This window comes from Corella eumyota, chromosome 3 (assembly GCF_963082875.1).
Source record: "Corella eumyota chromosome 3, kaCorEumy4.1, whole genome shotgun sequence".
NCBI lineage: Eukaryota > Metazoa > Chordata > Ascidiacea > Phlebobranchia > Corellidae > Corella > Corella eumyota.
Genome location: NC_137492.1, coordinates 9069110 through 9089795, shown reverse-complemented (window position 1 = coordinate 9089795; position 20686 = coordinate 9069110). Strand labels below are relative to the sequence as shown.

The 20686-nt window shown below is 29.4% G+C and overlaps 5 protein-coding genes across 5 annotated transcripts; 3 read left to right on the top strand and 2 right to left on the bottom strand.

The window, feature by feature from the left end:
* Positions 1-1438: 1438 nt before the first annotated feature.
* LOC145746499 (casein kinase I) lies at positions 1439-8330 on the top strand. Its single transcript, XM_082564795.1, has 4 exons — positions 1439-2214; positions 3122-3220; positions 3351-3518; positions 8286-8330. The coding sequence occupies exons 1-4, from the start codon at positions 1480-1482 to the stop codon at positions 8313-8315; spliced, it is 1032 nt and encodes a 343-aa protein (XP_082420921.1). The 5' UTR covers positions 1439-1479; the 3' UTR covers positions 8316-8330.
* Positions 8331-9742: 1412 nt separating this feature from the next.
* Positions 9743-11555, top strand: LOC145744563 (cytochrome b-c1 complex subunit 6, mitochondrial-like). Its single transcript, XM_082562437.1, has 4 exons — positions 9743-9927; positions 10561-10614; positions 10763-10924; positions 11415-11555. The coding sequence occupies exons 1-4, from the start codon at positions 9880-9882 to the stop codon at positions 11445-11447; spliced, it is 297 nt and encodes a 98-aa protein (XP_082418563.1). The 5' UTR covers positions 9743-9879; the 3' UTR covers positions 11448-11555.
* Positions 11556-11656: 101 nt separating this feature from the next.
* Positions 11657-12922, bottom strand: LOC145744560 (uncharacterized). Its single transcript, XM_082562435.1, has one exon. The coding sequence runs from the start codon at positions 12920-12922 to the stop codon at positions 11747-11749; it is 1176 nt and encodes a 391-aa protein (XP_082418561.1). The 3' UTR covers positions 11657-11746.
* LOC145744561 (eukaryotic translation initiation factor 3 subunit F-like) lies at positions 12854-14086 on the bottom strand. Its single transcript, XM_082562436.1, has one exon. It carries the CDS (start codon positions 14016-14018, stop codon positions 13170-13172), a length of 849 nt encoding a protein of 282 aa, XP_082418562.1. The 5' UTR covers positions 14019-14086; the 3' UTR covers positions 12854-13169.
* A 947-nt stretch (positions 14087-15033) lies between these two features.
* LOC145746482 (cysteine dioxygenase type 1-like) lies at positions 15034-20609 on the top strand. Its single transcript, XM_082564774.1, has 5 exons — positions 15034-16389; positions 17081-17158; positions 18083-18243; positions 18642-18808; positions 19944-20609. The coding sequence occupies exons 1-5, from the start codon at positions 16157-16159 to the stop codon at positions 19974-19976; spliced, it is 672 nt and encodes a 223-aa protein (XP_082420900.1). The 5' UTR covers positions 15034-16156; the 3' UTR covers positions 19977-20609.
* The last annotated feature ends 77 nt before the right edge of the window (positions 20610-20686 follow it).

The following is a 20686-nucleotide window of genomic DNA, read 5'->3' as shown; positions in this document are numbered from 1 at the left end:
AGTTTAGTAAGCCAGTCTGACCTGACTGTGTGAAGTCGGGACGTTTGGGGTTTGGCCAATCCCTGTTAATAGATTGTTTAAATGTTACAAATACTGCTAATTTGGAACCATGTATGTGTCTGTCTGTCAAGTTCAAACATGCACCATTAAATATTTAATATTTCAACAAAGTAATAGGTTTATTCTGATAATAGAATCAGTTTAATAACTGCCTGACTGCCGGTTGCCAGATTGTATCAGAAGTTTTTATTTATTTTTTAACCTTTGTAATAAAATTTTGTAACTAAATTTGTGTAAATATATTTATGATCGGCTTCAGTAGATGATTATTTAATGTTTTATAAGGATAATTAACCTATTTATTTTAAAATATTAAAATACCAGAAGCGAACCTTATATATTCCATGTGGTACTTTTTGTTCACACTAATTGTGTAAACCTACTATTAACTTATTGGTTAAAAGGGAGGGTTAAGAGAAGATTTAAAATTGTGCTAAACTTTATTCATCGAAATTCCTATGTAAAGTTTTTATTATGTAATTTAAATCAAGTTGTTTAATTAAATAACATGTCAAACAAAATTGGTGTAAAATAACGCTAAAATTTTTTACTGGTGTAAATCCTTGATGTAGAAAATTTATTTGATTCAAGTCTGCCCTGCTTGTTGTAAGTTAGTTGGTTAATGTTTTGGGTTGTTACCATTAGTTATTAAAAAACTTGATTATTTGAATATACTTTTAAATTACTGTTTAATTAAGTTTAAATATTTATTTGTGAACATTATGTTTGTTGTAATTCACTTTGATTTCAAGTAAAGTTGTTATTTAGTTGTTAAACCTGAAATATGTATATACTTGAAGGCAGAAAAAGTTATATAGGCCTATATACCAATATTCAGGGTATTTTTACATAATTATAATACTTGTAAACAAGCTACTAGTAGCTCCTTTACAGTTATAAATAGCTGTGTAAATCATGCAATTTTAAAATTTACAAAAAAATATCAGGTAATTTAATCAATATTGTATGTAGACAAAAGTTGATAAGTTTATAAACTCCTATCTTACTTGACAACTTTTTTTATTACTAGTATCAAAGTGTTATTAAATTTATTTAATAAAAATGACGGTGCTTTAATATGTTTATAAATAATTTAATGTATATAAAATAAGCTTGCCCTCTGCCTTAAATTATTTAGTAGGTTTTTTAATTGTGCTTATCAATGGGGTGTGCAAAAAAGTATTACTTTTGCTTTGTTGTATTATTTTGTCCTTTAATTAATTTATACTTGGCACATTACTAAAAATTATGGTATAAATTTAAGAAATTTTATTAGGTCAAGACATTAAAGATGGGGTAAAGTTTTAATAAAAATTTTAGGTAAGTTATATACAAGTAAATCAATTCCCTTAAAACAAATCTTGTTTTTTTTAGAAACACGTAGGGTTTATTTTTTCTAATTTCCTAATTTTAACAAATATGGCTAGTGCAAGTGGTAAAAATGAATTTATTGTTGGAGGAAAATACCGTCTGGTGAGAAAAATTGGCAGCGGGTCCTTCGGGGATATTTATTTGGGAATCAACGTTGCCAATGGTGAGGAAGTGGCAGTAAAACTTGAAGCACAAAAAGCAAGACATCCCCAGCTACTTTACGAATCCAAAGTTTACAAAATCCTTCAATCTGGAGTAGGTATACCCCATATAAGGTGGTTTGGTCAAGAGCGCGAATACAATGTTCTTGTTATGGACCTTCTCGGACCGAGTTTGGAAGATCTTTTTAACTTCTGTTCCCGAAGATTTACCATGAAAACCGTCCTGATGTTGGCTGACCAGATGATAAGTAGAATTGAGTATGTTCATAACAAGAACTTCATCCACAGAGACATTAAACCAGATAACTTTCTTATGGGCATCGGCCGTCATTGCAACAAGCTTTTCCTCATTGATTTTGGGCTAGCAAAGAAATACAGAGACAGCCGCACACGCCAGCACATAGCATATAGAGAGGATAAGAATCTCACAGGAACCGCACGATATGCTTCCATAAATGCTCACTTGGGTATTGAGCAAAGCCGTCGTGATGATATGGAATCGCTGGGCTATGTACTTATGTACTTCAATCGTACTTCACTTCCCTGGCAGGGCCTTAAGGCAGCAACAAAGAAACAGAAATATGAGCGTATCAGCGAAAAGAAAATGTCTACCCCAGTTGAGGTAAATATAATTTTTTTTTTATTATGTTTTAGTTTTGTTAAAGTTAGACACGACACATTTTAATGTAAGTTACAACTTTGTTATGTTAACATTTCAACGAACAATTAGCATTTTTCTTTTACTGAACTTGATTTTTTAAAAATTGGATACTATCATTTGGTTCTAAAATTTTAAACAATATATATATTTTTTATTTTTACATTTTAAGTTGAAATTTTAAATATTTATTTAATTATAATTATGTGCAACTTCTCAAAACAACAAGACTGATCTTGGATAACCTTTAATAAAAACTTTGTTGATGGAGTTATGGTTTACCCATTACTGAGTTTTGCATTGCACAAATAGGCCAACGCCTAAAATAGATTAATAGCTCTGTTTTTTTATCTTGCCTATGATAACCATGTGTCGCATAAACAGGGCTATTGTGTGCAAATTTTTGCTTTATGGTGAGCACAGTTTGTCATTAATTATTAACTGCTGCTGTTTACTTAATAAATTTAAACTTTATAGCCATCATGGGCTAACAATATCCTAAAAAATGTATTAAAAACAATTTTTTATTAATAGTTTTTTTTTAATCTTATTGGTAAATGTTTGAGCTAATTTAATCTGGTTTAAGGCTATTAAATGGTTAGTTTGATACAGATTATGTTTTATTTATTTTATTAAGATATAAAAAGTTCTTTTTAAACTTTTTATCTAACTATAACAAAGTAAATGTATAGATGCTTTCTTTAATTTGTAAGCTTTCGCCAAAAAAAATTTCAGTGGATAAAAAAATATAAAACTAAATGAGGAAACAGTGCTAAATTATTACCATATCTTATTTTTTTCGTTCTAATATCTTATTTTAATTCAACTCTCTTTTTAAAAGTTTTAACAAACAAAGAAAACTTTTATTTAGGTTTTGTGTAAAGGATTTCCAGCTGAGTTTGCTATGTATTTGAATTACTGCCGTGGATTAAGGTTTGAAGAGGCACCTGACTATATGTACCTTAGACAGGTAACTGTAATGCTTGCTTTCAGTTTAGTTTAATGTTTTCTTTTCTTTTTTCTTTTTTTTAAAGAAAATTTGTTTTTACGAAAAAAAAAAAAAAAAAAAAAAAAATTTCATAATTACCATTTTATATCAGTTATTCCGCATTCTGTTTCGCACCCTCAATCACCAGTATGACTACATCTTTGACTGGACCATGCTTAAACAAAAGGCTGCAGCCGCTGCGACATCATCAACGATCACCCCAACAGGAGCTTCAAAACAGTGCCAACACAACACCCACCACCACCCTCATCAAGACAAGGTGCGATCAAAAACAGGCTACTAAGCCTGTTTTTATTTAAAAACTGTAAAGTTAACTTTAACTTTTAAGGGTTAACTTGTTGACGAATGATCAGTAACTTGCAGCCGTTGTTTTTCTGTTTTTTTTTCGTAATTTTTTGTTTTGTGGTCATTTATTTTGTTTGTTGGCAACATTGTATTTAACTTGTCTAAAATTCAGCTAGACTGTGCTTTAGCTGTGTGGCAAATGAATGGTTTTCGAGGTAGACATAAAAAAACCTACTTGTAGAATGCTCGTTTTTTAATTTTCAGTGAATCTTATAAATTGCTTTTAGCAGGCTATTACTTTAAATACAGCCACATATTGTATCTGTGAATGTAATGTAAATATTCAACAGACATTTAATAGCTCTGTTTATTTAATCAATAGTGTGGTTAAAAGAAAACAAACAATGAAGACCTGGGCCTCATACGATTACTGAAATTGTTATTGCATTTTTAGTAACAACTAAATAATTTTTTTGATACCTGGCTTACATTTTGTGATTTGTACAAAGTGCACCATCATTTCATTAAACTTAAATAGTTTCCTTTACTTTTAGTTTAATTCAATCTGTTCGCTGTTATGTTAAAAGCTAAACAGGTTTTTACTTTGTTTGTGACTTAAGCGCAAATCAAGTTATAAATTTCTTTGTACTTGTGTAGTTAGTAGATTGACCACAAAAGTCTGGGTAGCATTATAACAAATAGCATATTGCAAGGGTTATTATTGTATGCTATCCCCCTATCTTGTAAGTTGTAGATCTCCTCAAATCATTTAAAAGAAATATTTTAATTTAAACTAGCGTGGTGATAATTACCTGATAAAATTGCTCAATATTTTTTCGTTTTTACTGTTAAATAGTAATGCTTAAACACTTTTTGTTAGAAATATTGACTGTATTTTAAATCTTACAGTTCGATAGGCTTTTCGTTACGAAAATGTTTTATGTGATTAAAAACTTTATCTATTTGTTTTTATACTTTTACAACCGAGTTTATGATTTGTAGAAAATCTGTCGACTAGTAGTAGCATGTTTTTACTTACGGTCGCATGGACACGTTTGTATATTATTTTTCCTTCATTTTTTTCAATGATTCTTTGTTGCTGTATATCTAATACACCAAGTGATAAATAATATCAATTTTTTTTGGCTTATACAGCATTGTTAAGGCAAGATAAGATTATATTTTTTTTAACCAGTCAGACATTTATCGATAACAGTATTCACCAAACTTAATACAGGACTGTTAAAAAAGTTTTCAGTTTTTTCTTAATTATGCAGTTTAACGACCTGCTAAGTATTGTAAACTGTAAACCGAACGGAAGCTTGTTCTAAATAAGTATTTGTGTGTTTTTGGTAGTTTTTAAACTAAGTACTAGTGTTATCAAAAATATTTAATATATTTTTGCGTGAGCTGTGTGTAATTAGTTATTAAACTCGAAACGAAATTTATAGTCAGCATGTATTACGAACTACATTTATTTTGAACATATGTTTCGTAATTAATGTTGTATTCTTTGTTAATTTAATCAACCTAGGACTTTTTAAAAATAACTTTTCGAAACCCAACCCAGCAAAAATCATAGACGTAAACACGATACTAAATTACTGTGATTACGCCTCGACAGCAACCACGTCAACCTATTATGATATTATGACGTCATAATCTAACTTGTAACGGTGCGGCTAATTAAATAATAACACGCTGATGACGTGCTTTAAATCTAGCAATACTGAAAAACCCGGTAGTGGTGTTATGAATCAAATTAACCAAACACGATTCTGCAAAAATTGAACTGTGTTCAACTCGCCTATGTTAAACGATAACCGGGGCATTTACGGAAACTTTTTTTCGCGTAAAGTCGTGTGAATTTTGGTACTAAAATTCTAATGTTAGCGAAACTGTACTTAAGCCTAAACAAGGCAATTTAATTTTACGTTAGTTTTTTCCTGTTTAAATAATTGTTGTAGTTTTAGATTGCTTAATTAAAGTTTAACCTTTAATCTTACTTGTCAACAAATCATTAATTAATTGTGATATTAAATCTTTCTTTTATCACATTGTTGGGCTGTGACTTTTGCTTGGCGCTAATCATGTGACGATTGAGCTTATTTTTTTGAAAAATTTCTTTAGTCATTTAAATAATTAAAATGTCGGCTTTAGCTTAAATTATATCCCCAAGAACAGCTTAAGGAAATATTTCGGCCCTGTCACAAGCTGTGTGTTAGTTTTGTTCTAGTAGTGAATGTATTGAAGGTTTATGTATTTTAACCGCCAGTCTGACTAACACGGCCAATTTTACGATTGCTGTTAGATGCCATATACCAAAAAGTCGCTGTACCAGTTTAGGACTATCGTATTTTATAAAGTAGTAGGGTAACATTTACGACGTAAGGCCGCCGCCATACAATTACTTCGAACTAGAAGGTTAATTGACAAGCTATCATGGAAACCAAAAAGAATTGTTCACTTTACACCCACATGTTAACCGTAACGTTTTGAAATTGCATTTTTTGGACACCAAAAGCATTTTTGGAAATCAAAATTCCAAAAAACTAAAATCATATTTAAAATGTCAGGTATTATACCACATAAAACGTTTTATTAGTTTTTTCTTAATTTCCATTCGTGAAAAAGATTAAATTCACTTATACAAAAGTAACGAAATCGCATTGACATTAGGCCACACCGAAATCAAGACTTTGTTAACCCTTGATTCTATAGTTCGAAAGTTGATTTTATATATTCGCTCGACCGTGTCATTTCCCAAATAAGGAATACAAATTGACTTACAACACAAAAGCGAGCGATGACAATAGAAAATCAGCTGTAAGCTGTAACATATGGCCCTGTTTAAAGAAAATCGATTTTTTGGTAGCCCTCGCAAATATGGGCAGGGTGAGATTGTATTTCGTTTTTTAAGTGTATTTTTTGGGTTTGTAATATAAAACCAAAACTTTTCAAAAAAAAACGTTGTATTATTTTGGTTAACATTTTTTAAATGTCTTTTAAAAATATTGCCCATTTTTATTATGTGTTTTCAACTACTTTAGGTCAAACATGCAGGAAAGTAATGTTATATAAAAACACACCGTTTATAAACAGTCTTTTGTTACTAATTTTGCAGATAAAACGCGTATATTTAACGCTCAGAATTTAATAATACTGCATGTGCATATTATTAATTATTTGTCTACTATGTTATCATTTTTTGGTTATAGTTTTGAAAAATGCACAACAAATTTAAAAAATATATTTATTCAGTGTAGTGTACGCTCAACCCGCATTGCTTAAAACGGAAGTGACTTAAACCACAGTCAAATTGCGACATACAAACTATATTATTGTAACGTAAATAGTTAATTATATATTCTTAATAAGTTGCGCAATAATTTCTCAATAATTTTATGACAACGACTAAACTTGGTTGAAAAAAAACAACTTATGTTGGATTAGTGTTTAGCTTTTATCATATAAATCATCTGTTATGACTTTTACAACCTGTTTTGAAAATGTCATTTTTTATGGCTAGTTTAAGTTAGGTTCATAACCCCAAAGGATAAGTGCATATTTCGTCTGTGCTAAACCATATGTAAACACGATTTTATGCAGTTGAACAAAAACTAGTAAAAATTTATTATTTCTAGCACCGTTTTTTGTTCAGAAGGGTATATGTATACACTTGGATTACTTGTTTTAATACTGAGGAATTTTTCTTCTCATTTTGGGCGTCATGTTGTTTAAGAAAAACCGATACCTACATTCCTAGGGGCTACAAAAATGTTTTACAATATTAAAAGAGATCTATCAATAATAATAACACTCCATCTGCGCGCTTGTAATTAAATCGCGTGGCCCATGGGAAGAATATTAAATCAATTCTCTTTGTCTTGTTGGATTCGAAATTCCGAAAAGGGACAACGGCCCTTTACAACCCTTTGCCTTCCTTTCATGTAAAACAACCTAATATATAAAGAACAACAAAGGTACTAAAGCCGTTTCTGATTCTAGATTGTGGCCCAAGGTCATGTGACCTTATTGCTTCAAGCAGTGTGTCTAGTGAAAAAAGTACAAACAAGATCACCTGTTGTTATGACTTAATTTTATACACATGCCGCGTTTATAAACAGTTGTATTGCCCCGACTTAGCTTTCCACCCACTAATCTGTATAACGTCGTTTCACCAAAACAAAGGCACAAACATATTTTAATAATTTTTTTTGTCTTTACTTTATCATTTTTATTGTTACTAAGAAAATTTATAGAAAGATGTGCAAGCTATTCGTAAACATAGGGCATGTAAGCAAGTAGTGTGCAATTGCGACTTGAACTACACTTTATAGGCCGCAAATAAGCCATTCCACCAGACCACCCAAATTTTTATGATCGGGTTTATTTTGCTCTGGTGCATCTTCTTACGGAAGTTAAATTATTTGTCGTTCATTCTTTTATATTTGTGTATCGGACAGAAACTTTATTGACGATACAAACAGTGGAGAAAAGTAAAAAAATGGCACATTAAAAAGTTTTTGCTTGTGGTTATGTAAAATTTTATAATTTGACCACCAAAAAGTTAATTTAGTTAGATTTAATGTGATATGTATATTTACCAAGTTAGTAACATAGTACTTTGTTTTAGATACAGAGTTAGCATTTATCTTGCAGTCTTTTGCCTTTTAATGGTAAATAGTATTACAGATCTATATATTTAAACAATAATTTTAATTTTATTGTTTTCGTTTAGTTTCGTCCCTTCAACGGAGATAATTATTAGGTGTGCAACTTTCAAGCATTTTTGAGGCAATTTCTAGACATCTTCTTTTTTTTATTTTTATTAATAAACAATAAAGCAACAAAATACGTGCAATGACATAAAAATAACAAATTTTGTGACATGCTCACTTTTTATAATAAAAGTATAACAGAAATGAAGATGGTTGAAATATACAATTCTGTTTAAACAATGAAAAAAATTTTAATATATTTTATTATTTATACATAAATTAAAAACTACAAAGTTGAATTAACAAATTAACAACTCTTTGTTTTATCAAAGATAATTATTTTCTTTCGGGAACTGGGAAATATAAACTATAATTTAATAGTCTTTTTTGATATATCTTTATCCTTGATGTGAGATGATGTGAGAGGTCGAATTCACTACCTCAACATAGAGTAACAACCATTACTCCGACCCAGTTTCGAGCCTGTGGCAGTTTGGGATATTATAGAATATAATTGCTTAATAATTAAACTGCAAATTAAGTGCTGGACCAGCATAAGTTTCTATCGTTTATAACCCTATACTCAAGAGCCCTGTGTCATGAGATCAATGGGGATTGAACCCACGGCCTCATGTAGTGTAGGAAAGAGTGTTCTGACAACTACACCATGCTGCCGGAATTACGTTTTTTATATTTTTTATCGCTTATTATTATTATTATCTTAAAATAATATAGTATATGTATTGGCATCGCAAATTTTACCACAAACTGGACTTATTTTTTAATACCCAATTTCATTTACTTCAATTATCTCATAGCTCTATCATTAAAACTAACCTCTCAAATATACTTAAAAAAATTCAAATATGTTTTTTAACAAAAAAGAGACATTTAGCAGAAAAAATTCATATTTATTCACTCGGTTTGTTATATAAAAATGTTAATATAAAACGAGAAAATATTTAAACTTTAAAATTGTTTTTTATCATGAAATCTTTTTTGTTTTTATAAAAACTTTTATATACGGAAAAAAGTTAAATGTTGGTAATTAAAAAATGACGACATTTTGTTTGAGGCTTTAACGGTAAGATGTTTGCAAGTAACTATTAATCAACTATCCAAATCTGACGTTAACGCCTTTTTTGAAAGTGAAAAATAGTTTCGGAAAGATTACCAGATAAAAAAATGGTCGCCAATATCCACAAAAATTATTTAGAATCCGTTTAAGATATTTTGTTCGCAGATTAAACTTGAGTTATTTAATTTGAATTTTTATAAATTTTGTTTATTAATTAAAGTTTTTTTTTTATATCACCTTACGTTTTTTTTTTTTTTATATCACCTCAAGAAAAAGGTGTGCAGCACGGCTCGAACCCAAAACTTTTTAGCTCGGGGTTGGCCGCTATACAACACTACTGCACAATCCGCGGCAATGAATTAGAATTGCATATGATAAAAAATAGCGCTCTTTAGTGGAGAGATTTTAAAACACACAAGATTTTTGACTCGACCTTCGACTTTGGTGCAAACTCTTTAAGAATTTTATGTTAAATTTTGTTTATTTGGCCTATAGCATTTCAATTTTCACTTCGTTTAAGTAGAACATAGGTTATAATGACAATCGAGGAAAAAAACAGAATACACGCTGAAGACCCCGAAAACGTAAGTTTCGTTTTATTTTTTGACGAGTTACTATCTACTATCATACCTTCCACATTCCTGGATTATTTATTATCGTTTACATATGGCACCGCCATTCCCTGCACCCCTCAACTTTCCGCATCCCATTTTTAGTACTCTCCCTTTTATCTCATTTTTTGCAAGTACTTATACTTACTGCAAAAACCACCAAGACAAAAAAAAACTATTTTATACACCATGTGGTATAGGAAAGTCTAAAGGGCTCTTCTTGCAAACCTAACCCAGCAGTCATGAGTTAACTTTGGCAGATTGTATATTATTAAACATATTGTCAATGAATTAACCTGCCGAGAGGTTTTGGTCTTAATAGAAGTTTGTACTCTTATTCAATAGCGAATTACACTTATTAGCTTGACTTTAAGGTGAATATATATAAAGCCAGATTAATTGCAAGTGTATCACATAATAATAATATGAACTATTCAACCGGGCTTTAAGAATGCTTCTGATGTTTATATCAACAAAACAACTTTCTTACACAGTCACAAACAAACCATTAACTAGTTGCATAAAAGAATTTTTTTTGAATTTTTGAAGTAACAATTGTCTAAAATTTTTTAATAAATGAATAAATATAACCTATTTTTTTTATAGGAGGAGGAGGACGAAGATGATGATGACGACGATGAGGAGGAGGAAGATTTAATTGTAAGTTAGATTTAATTTTTAAATGATAAAAAAGTATGAATGCTTAGGTTTTTGGACTTAAAAATGCAGTTTTTGTTGAATAAACTGTATTTAAATATTTTAACGTCCAAGCTCTTTTATATTTTTATCCATACTATATGAACTTTAGGATCCCTCAGATGCAGTTCGTGAATATTGTGGAAATTCAAAACCATGCATTGGCTATAAAGAACAGTTAACCTCTTGTAATGAAAGAGTTAATAGCAAAACACAAACAGAAGAAACATGCGTAGAAGAACTTTTTGACTTTCTTCACTGTGCAGATAATTGTGTAAGTATTTCTATTTTGATATATATATATATATAAATAGTAAAAAAAATTTAAATCACTTGTATTTACAGTCTTTGAATGTCCCCTTTACATTTACGGCCCTTGCCAAATTTCTGTTAACTTTAAAAAAATTTTTAAATATTAAATTATCTACTCCAACAGTATATTTAATTACTATAACTCTACAAACCCCTTATTCTAACTTTATATTCACTTTATAACTAATGACAGGTTATTTTTATTTTGTAATCAAAATGATCAATTCATTTTTTTCTTTTTACTTTTGTGTAAGAGGGACTAACAGTAAGGTTCAAGTGATCTAAAATATAAAATATTTCATACATTTTGTCTATAGGACAAGTTAATGTAATAGTTTTGTAAATACTATATTCAAATGCAAGTTTTTTTTTACAATTACATATATATAGATTATGTGTTTTAGTTTTGTAATAGTATTTATAGTTATAAAGTATCCATTATATATTTTTAGGTATCAAAAAATTTGTTTCAAAAGCTCAAATAAAGGATAATGCAAACATGTTAAATTTAAAATTTATTAGTTGGATTTGTTAGTTTATGATTTGCTTAAATAAATTAAAAAAAACTTTAAAATTGTAGTTTTTTTGTATTTTTAGGTAAAAAATATAAGTATATATAATATATAAAACATAAATTTGTTCAAAATTTATATACTGCTTATATACTTTAAAAAATAAATAATTTTTACCACAGTGCAAAAACTACTTATAATTTAAACAATTAGAAAATAAATGTATACTAACAGAAAAGTTACAAAATAAATTCTTTTAATTTAATATTTTTTTATTTCCAAGTTGTTAAATTGGCATCATTATTTGGCAAATTTTGTTTGTATTTTTTTCTGATTGCTACAAGTGTAGAGTTATCTACTTTGTTTTTAGTTTTAATTTCATCAAAAAAGTTTGTACTTTCTTTCGTTATTTGAATCTTTTTCTCCTTTTTCTTTTTTTGCAAAAGTTTTTTTTCATTTTTGTAAAGGATATTGTATTCTTTACTTGTTATTATTTTTGCTTTTTTTTCTTCTTTGGTGTTTGGTGAAATATAGTTAATTTTAAATGAAGTTTGAGGATAAGGTGTAGTTTTGTCAAACGTGGGTATCGTTGGCCACTTGGAGTGGTTGCCTTTTGCATTTGACCTATTTCGTCCTTGTTCATTTTTGATTATTAGGCTCAATAAAACAGCTGGAATAATAAACATGTAAAATATCTGAAACTTTGTTATATCTGACCATTTTTCTTCATATGCTTGATGTCCCTTGCTCCAGGTTGATCTGTATGACCCTTGATATGAATATTTGTTAGGGTCCTTTTGTGTGTTTGAACTTTGCTGATTTTGTCGATACACAGTTGACGTCCTTGCAGTTTCTGTAAACTTTGCCAAGGTTTTCCACTCTTCAAAAGTATATTCCGAAGAGCTATTTAAATATGAATCATACTCAAAGCGGGTTTTAACATCCGATAAAACATTGTATGCTTGTTGTGCTTCTAAAAATTTATGAAGGTTGTTTTCTGGCGAAGTATCAGGATGCAGTTTCTTTGATTGCTCGTAATATTTTTCTTTTATTGTCTTGGCTGTTGCGTTAGAACTTACATTAAGGATTTGGTAATAATTTTTAGGTTTTATTGATGTAAAATGACTCATTCGCACTGTTACTATCACAGCAAAATTTTTGTATTTTGCTACTGTATTAGGGAGATTTGAAATAATGTTTTGTATTCTGAAGCCTAAGTTTATAAACATTTCTAAACCTACATTGTACAGAGAAAACAAAATCACTTTGATTAATAAGATCCTATTCACCACCCAACACTCTTTAAACATATCCAAAATTAATTCTATTAAAAAAATTGCGATTTGGTTAAATGAACATAAAACATACTTATCAATAAAATGTTTTGCATTTAAAAACACCCAACAAATGGTTTGAATTGTTTTAAAAAGGTTAGGGAACTGGATCATATATATATAAATCCTTCAAATTTCTGTAACAAATTTTTAAAAAACATTTTTTATGGTTTTTGTGCGGTATAATTTATTTATTTTTGTTACATTTTACATTATTTAATAAATTCCATAAAAATAAAACTGTCAATTTATTTATGAGCAGGTAAAATACTTTACCAGTTAACTTTATTTAATTATGATACAGTTAAACAGATACTTTTTAGCACACACTGTAGAAAATTAATTGTCGAAAAATGTCACATTATGAAAGCAATGCTCCTGTTGGTATAACTGTTGTATTTACCAGTTTTTCATTCAGCGCAACTTGTGATTTCACAACATTTGTTAAGTAACGCACCATCAGCAAGTCGTTGATATTGTTGTTTAACATTGCATCAAATTCCCCCTCTTCTATGTGGGGAACTGTGCTGACCAAACCCATTAAAAAACGACCAATTTTTGAATCCATTTTCTCATTTCCTGACACTACTTTTTCAACATAGGATTGAACAGAATCAAGCATATCAAGAAGTGTTTTAGTAGATTCTAATACATTTTCGTATTCGGATTGCATTGAAACCAGGTTTCCACGTGACTTTGTGCCTTGATTAATTCTGTCCATGCCAACACGTTCGGCATTATAGTAATCAACAAGAGCTGCAACAGGTGTGAACATCATACCCTGTGTTTTATCAGGAACTCCAATAGATGTACTTATATAAGCTTTAAATCCAACTTCCCCCTCCCTTAAGTCTGTATCTACTGTTAAGTGAATAGGAGACTTACTTTCTCTGCTGTAATATTCGTGAATTAAAACAGAATGTTCAGTAATTTCCTGTCCAGTTGCATACCATCCCACAATAGTTTCGCTTGGGTTAACTTTGCGATGAAGGTCGTACATATTACGAGCAAACTCCATGTCAAAGGCAACTTCGTCTTCCGATTCCGTGTGTGGAACGCAGAACGTGTTCGTTACTGTGACGGCATTTGCATCAACCGTTCCGAGCAGTGTTCCAATAACTCTTTTAGCATCTTCTTTTCTTCGTTCGAAGGAGTCGATGATTGCAAATAGAACCACCGGGTGGATTTTTACTTTTCTACCATCTGCCATTTTTATATATATCGTATATTTTTTACGTCAGTTTACTATGAAACTATTATAAGGTTAAAGAAATGATAAAATTGGGATAACACAAAATAGCGTCACCTCGCGCCAATGATTTTTTAACAACGTGCACTTTGGCACAAGTTATCCTCAATTTAGTCCAGATAAATAAATTACGCAATAAATATACAACACATAAATATATCCAAAGTATGGTAATTTTAAAAACTTGTCTTTTTTATTTCATAATATTTTAATTAGAAATAAATGAAATTTAATATATATGCAGTTGGTAAAAATTTAATATTTTTTACAGTTAACCATAGATATTACATTACAGTAATGTAATATCTATGGTTTAACTGTGATGTTATCAATTTATTATTACGCGATAGTAAAGAGAAACTCACAATGTTGAATTTTAGTCACGCCACAAATAAGCATTTTTTATTTTTGTTGGTTCAGGAAAGCCAGTTTAAAGGTAATTCAAAATTGCTAGCGCAGTAAATTATTCAAGTAAAAATTTGACAAGGCGAGGGTTATTTCCATTTTCTTAAGTAATATGTCGAAAACACTAATTTTTCAACTTTGTTCCATGGAATTACACGCGATTTTATATAACAAGATATTTTGTATTTTTTTAGTTTAGCGAAAAGGGTTTATGTTTTTCAAATAAGTGCATGTTAAAAAGTAAATTTTTCGACACTTTCTCTGGTTAGTTTTTCTTCCTGTAAACTACTTCCTCATAGAATGCAAATACAAGAAACTTTTTACCATATGCCTAGTTAAATAGGTAGGAAGCTTGCGTTTTACAGATTACTTGGATTTAGGCTTTACAGCGCCTGTGGAAATGAAACTTAGTCACTGCTGATTGGCGAAAAAATGGGCGTGGGCATGGGCGAGAGTCATTATTCTATTAGATCCGATTTCAGTCGCCTATTTAAAAATAAGTTATTTCACTTGGCAGTCAAAATAGCTCATTAGAAGAAAACGTTTTGTTTTTGACTACGTGACTTAAGCTCATTAATCAAAACCGAGTAAACAGCATTTAATATTAAAATTATAGCTATTATATTTATTTATAAATTGTTGAGAGAAAAAAATCGATTTGTTGGGTAACAAACTAAATATTAAAAAACACTGTAGTTTTTAGTTGTACTAAATACCATTTCGCTGTTCGTGGTATGTAATTAGTCAAGCGAAAACGTCACACCATTTACCATGTAATCGGTAATGCGTAAAAATAGTGATTCTTTATGTTCGGGCTGTAATGCGCATGTTATACGTTTGCTTTATGAATAATATATTAAACAATTTAACGTTTAATTTTTCAGTTTTAAATCATTTATGTAGAGAAAGTATGTAGGGTTAGAGAAAAAAATACAAAAAGCAGTGTTGATCAGTAAAAAATAACTAAACCATGGTACTGTTAACATCACAGGCATAAGTAACAATACAATAAATAAACACGAAATGTGTTTGTTGAAAATATACTTTAAAGTTTGTAAGTTAAATTATATTAACGTATAAATAAATGTAATGTAGTTATAAGAATATTTTCATTTTTTAACCTTTAAAGTTATATATATTGCATAATAAAGTTGATTAAAGATTGTTGTGATCACAATAAGTTTTGTTTTAATATGAAAAAAAATTATGTACTGGCATAAGTCTCTTCAAATTCGCGCTAACTCTATTTATAGACACGGTAAAGTTTGATGTGAAGTCATATAGTCTTAGGGCGTTTAGTTTAACATATTTGTTTGAAGGCAGATTTAAAAAAAACACACTATATTTAAAAAACGATTGCTTCGAAGGAGTTTCAGGACAGAAGTACTTTCCTAGTTTGACGTCATCACTGTGCGTCAAAACATATTGAAAGTAGCACTTGTGAACAATTTTAAGTTGAATAGGAGAATGCTAAAAGGAAAAACTAATTTATTTTAAGAATTACAGCTATTTTGCTATGCTAACATATGTTTTTTTTATTTAAATGTTTTGTAATTAGTAAAATGAAATACAGTATATATATATATATAGGTTTAAAACAGTAAATCGATCAAGCTTTATCTGATATTTATTAAATGTGTTTTAAATAACAGTATTAGTATTATTGTACAGGACGTAAGAAAACTATATAAAACATGACGTCAGTCGATTCTACCAACGTAATTCCCATTGATACTATGACTATACGGTTTTCAAAAGGACACGTCAAAAAGCTACCCAAGCCAAGCAATTTAAACATTTTAGTTGCTGGCTTAACGGAAATATTTGAAGAAAATGAAATTGACGTGGAAGAAGTTAGACGTTACATGAGAAGCTATCAAGCAAGTAACGACGAGTGGCAACAATTTGCCACATTTGATGCGCACAAGTAAATGTACCAAACTTTTATTCTAGTTATTAATTAAAAACTGGTAAATACCATATACGCAAAAAACGCCAAAACACATTTACAAAGGGAAATTATATTTACAACAATGATCCCACGACAACAACATCATTATCAGAAAATGCCAAAAAAGGCTCAAAATAACTTATTTAATTATTGTCTGCGAAATCAGGTTGCTATTGTGGAACAAAACTTTTATCACAACATACACATCAATATAAAATATCAATATTTTAATATGTTTATTACAAATATTTTGGTATTTGAAATCACTTACGTTAGTGAAAATATTTGTAATTTATCATAGCGTTTTTAGCTCGTGAAAAAGTCATTTAGTCTTTGGGTTTTTTAACGTTAAAAACACGCATTTTAAGAAAATATATACCCATAGGGCAAAGAAAGCGGTTTAAATGTAGTTCAGGGCTGGTAACCGTGACTGCTATTAATAAAAACAATTTTTTTAGGCTTCATTAACTTTTAATACAATGTGGTTTATCCCATTCTCTATACCACATCCTGCTTTAACTTTTTTTAAATTGGGCAATAAGTGTATTGGAAAAATGTAACCCTAGCATAGGGTAAATATTGGCATGCCAAAAAACAATTGCTAAAATATTTTACTAGATTTTGTTTTTAACTGATTTGTGATAACCTTATCTCTTTTTGTTTGCAGATACACTCGTAACTTGATTAACGAAGGAAACGGCAAATTCAACTTGATATTAATTTGTTGGTCAGAGGGACAAGGCAGGTAAGGCACTCACATATTGTTGTTACCTCAAAATTAAAACATAGATTGTTTGCAAGATAACAAAGACGCTTCGTCTATACCACCCCATTTTTTCCCAGATTTAATCTAAGAAATGACGAGTTTTCCCACAGAGGGTTGCCATGAGAAATGTCAAGCTAATATTTCATCGCTTGAAATTTAACACGTGGTTTAATAGTTACACGCTAACACTGGCGTTTACTGTTTGCCTAACCATACCTTACCTAGAAATTCGAGGTCAACTTAATACCTTTGCCCAATGAACTTACATTTTTATTGGTCGTGGTTTTTCTTGTAGACACTAGGTCTGTTTAAAACAAACTTAATTGGCCCAAAGCACACCTACCCTTGATTGGCTGAAATTAAACGTCCTTTAAACCATTAACCAATTAGGCTTATGCATACACGCAACGCCCCTTTCATAAAAATGCAATTTATTTTTTTGCCTTGACGTTTATTATTTGCGATACAATGTCAAATGAGTTATTGGGGCTAAAAAATATGAATTTACTTGGCCTTAAATGTCAAAAATACGCCCGCCGTTGCAATAAAAATTTAATTGCTTAATACACCAAAATATATTAAATTTAATGTAACTTAATATTTTAAATTATATTAAAGCTAAATTATGTTTGCGTAGAAGGGTAAAAAACAATTCACTTAAATTAAATATATAACATTTAAGTTTTAGGCTTTAATGACTATTATTAAATCGTAACATTCAGTTGCAGATAATATTTCGCATTCATTACAATAATGAAACATTTAGAGTTATTTTTACTTTATTAATTTTTAACTTAAAAATAAAATGCCTTTTGTTTATACTTTAGCCCAAAATCGCCTTTATAAGGGCTTTACGTTGTTGTTACTTGTATCATTAAAAAACTTAAAATGCTTTGTTTATAGTTGTATACACGACCATGCCGACTCCCACTGCTTTATGAAAATCCTTAGCGGATCTCTTACAGAAACCAAGTTTCAGTGGCCTAATAAAAACAAGAAAAGAGACCCAATGATACCTATTGAATCTGTTTCATATGTGAGAGATGAAGTTGCTTATATAAACGGTAATTTGAAGATTTATACAAGTTCTAATATACTAAAATAGTTACAAGTGTTAATTTAAAGTTTGGGTATATTGATTGTCGTGTATTTACTTTATACATGTACAGAGCATAATGCTGATTTATTATAAGGCACACAAACTATAAAATATATTTTATTAAATTTTAGGCAGTAAAATCTAAGCCTCGTCGAACTTATTAAACATACATTTAAAAGTAAATAGGTAATTATAAAATACAAATTTACGTATTTGTATATTTTTACATGTTCGGTTTGTTTTAAACATTGTTTTTACTGTTTTACAAAATGTATTTGTTTTTTGCAGTTGACTTGGTTTATAACTTTAGTTTGAAGTTAATTTTTAGACTATTAGTTTTTTTTACTGATTTTTAATTTTTAGATTCCTTGGGTCTTCACCGCGTTGAAAACAAATCTCACACCGAACAAGCTTGCAGTCTTCACCTCTACTCACCACCTATTCAAATCTGTCAGAGTTTTGATCAAAGAAGCGGCCACAAACTTAAATGTCCTGTCACCTTTACTTCCAAATTTGGAATTTCATGTGAAGTAAGTACGAACATTTAAACCCCTTATGTATGGGCTCTTTTTAATTTATTTCACCCTTTTTCTGAACTTTTATTTTAAACATTTTTTAATATTTTTCTTAATACTGAACCCCTTACATTAAAAAAACCCTTAATATAAAATCCCAACAAAGCCTTTTATGTAAAAGTCTTACATTTTATTTCTATGCATTTAAACTTCATATATTTGAACCCCAGTTTCTTAACCGAGATGATAATTTTAAACGTAGGGGTTTAGATAATGGAGTTCAAGGGAAGGAGATTAAATATTTTGGGTTAGTTGTAGTTTAAACAAATTCAAGTGGTATAAAACATATGTGCGTTTCTTAAAATCTAAAATCAAATTTTTTTGTACACTGTTTATGTGGCCAAACATACCTTTGATAATGCGACACTTTGTCTTATTAGGTATGGCATCTAGTTTAACTGGCTTATGATAACAAATATATATAACATGAAGTGGTTAGGAGAGCATTTTATTGTTTTGATTAAACAGAATTGTTGTAGCTGCTAAAAGAAAACATTTCATTTGGTTTAATAACAAACTCGGTTATTGCCATCACTAAAATATAAGATAATCTACAAATCCCAAGTAAATGCATGTTTAAATTACACATTTAACACAACAATATTACGATTTTAGCAGTTTTGTTTAAAATAATTAATCACATTTTTAAAAAAAATACTTAAGTTTATTTATTTTGTCTTGAATTTTTTTAATGTGTGTTGCACTCGTTAATGTAAATGTTATATTTGTATTGACGTCATTTCCTGCCTAATAATTATAGCAACACGCTATTATAGTAATTGGCATATACGTCATATAGATTGTAATGTTAGTTTCTTGGGCTATACATATATGCTTGAGAATTATTTTTTATTAATGTTTTAATAAAATATAAGTAACGGGAAAAATTAAGAAGTCAAATTTATGATTTAAAACATGCTCAAATTTTGAACGACACGACACGACACAGTACAACATGACTTGGTCACAAAACCCAATTCTAAATTTTAACAGACTAAATTTTACACTAAAAAAACAAACAAAATAATTTAAATTGTTTTTACTGTATGTTAACATTGTGTTTGAACTACAGCTTGTTTTTTTTTTGCAGAAAACGAAATCTGGATGTTCGATGAATAATTGATTTTTCGCTTATTTGCAAGTTGTTCGCTGTAGTAAAACTGGATTAATTTTGCGTTATTAAAGCTACTTTACTATTCTCCTAACAATATTTAAATGTCCTAGTTATAACAAAAAAAAATTTCTCTAGTTCACCATATAATTATTTTAAATACCCGTAGTTTTACTAAAAAAAATATCCCTAATTTTTGAAAAAAAATTTTGACCAAACTTTTGGTAAATGTCGTTATTAAAATTTTAGTTTTCGGGAGTATTGGGGATACCAATCACATATTAACATAAAACTCTACTCACATGTAAAGTTCCATTTCATTTTTTTTTTGTAATATGTACAACACTTAATTACACATCGTTTAAATTACCTGTTATCTTTTCCGCATGTTTATAATGTACATTGTGTTTATTTTGTGAAATTCAATTTTGCGTCCGGCCAATTTATTTTTTGCGCGCGTTTGGTTGGAGTAGTGATAATTCAATCAAAATGCTAAACAAATTTTATATAAATTTTTTTACTGAAATTATAATTAAAGTTTTCGCTGTAAAGTTCATCCGACTTTTCCTTTTTTGCGTAGTTTTACTGTTGTGATGTTTACGCTTTATTCGCTTTAATAACTTAATAAAATTAAATTACTCTGCAGTTATTGCAATCTTACCACTTTTTTAGTAATTTTGCCAAAAAAATGTGCCAATGGTTATTTGCTTACCAACACTATT

Bases quoted from the DNA above. Each gene is read 5' to 3' on its own strand.
- LOC145746499 (XM_082564795.1), top strand. From the start codon at position 1,480: ATGGCTAGTGCAAGTGGTAAAAATGAATTTATTGTTGGAGGAAAATAC. The intron at 3,221-3,350 runs GTAACTGTAATG...ATTTTATATCAG, and splicing joins ACTATATGTACCTTAGACAG to TTATTCCGCATTCTGTTTCG. The intron at 3,519-8,285 runs GTGCGATCAAAA...GTTTTCGTTTAG, and splicing joins ACCACCCTCATCAAGACAAG to TTTCGTCCCTTCAACGGAGA.
- LOC145744563 (XM_082562437.1), top strand. From the start codon at position 9,880: ATGACAATCGAGGAAAAAAACAGAATACACGCTGAAGACCCCGAAAAC. The intron at 9,928-10,560 runs GTAAGTTTCGTT...TTTTTTTTATAG, and splicing joins ACGCTGAAGACCCCGAAAAC to GAGGAGGAGGACGAAGATGA. The intron at 10,615-10,762 runs GTAAGTTAGATT...TATGAACTTTAG, and splicing joins AGGAGGAGGAAGATTTAATT to GATCCCTCAGATGCAGTTCG.
- LOC145744560 (XM_082562435.1), bottom strand. From the start codon at position 12,922: ATGATCCAGTTCCCTAACCTTTTTAAAACAATTCAAACCATTTGTTGG.
- LOC145744561 (XM_082562436.1), bottom strand. From the start codon at position 14,018: ATGGCAGATGGTAGAAAAGTAAAAATCCACCCGGTGGTTCTATTTGCA.
- LOC145746482 (XM_082564774.1), top strand. From the start codon at position 16,157: ATGACGTCAGTCGATTCTACCAACGTAATTCCCATTGATACTATGACT. The intron at 16,390-17,080 runs GTAAATGTACCA...TTTTGTTTGCAG, and splicing joins GCCACATTTGATGCGCACAA to ATACACTCGTAACTTGATTA. The intron at 18,244-18,641 runs GTAATTTGAAGA...TTTAATTTTTAG, and splicing joins TGAAGTTGCTTATATAAACG to ATTCCTTGGGTCTTCACCGC.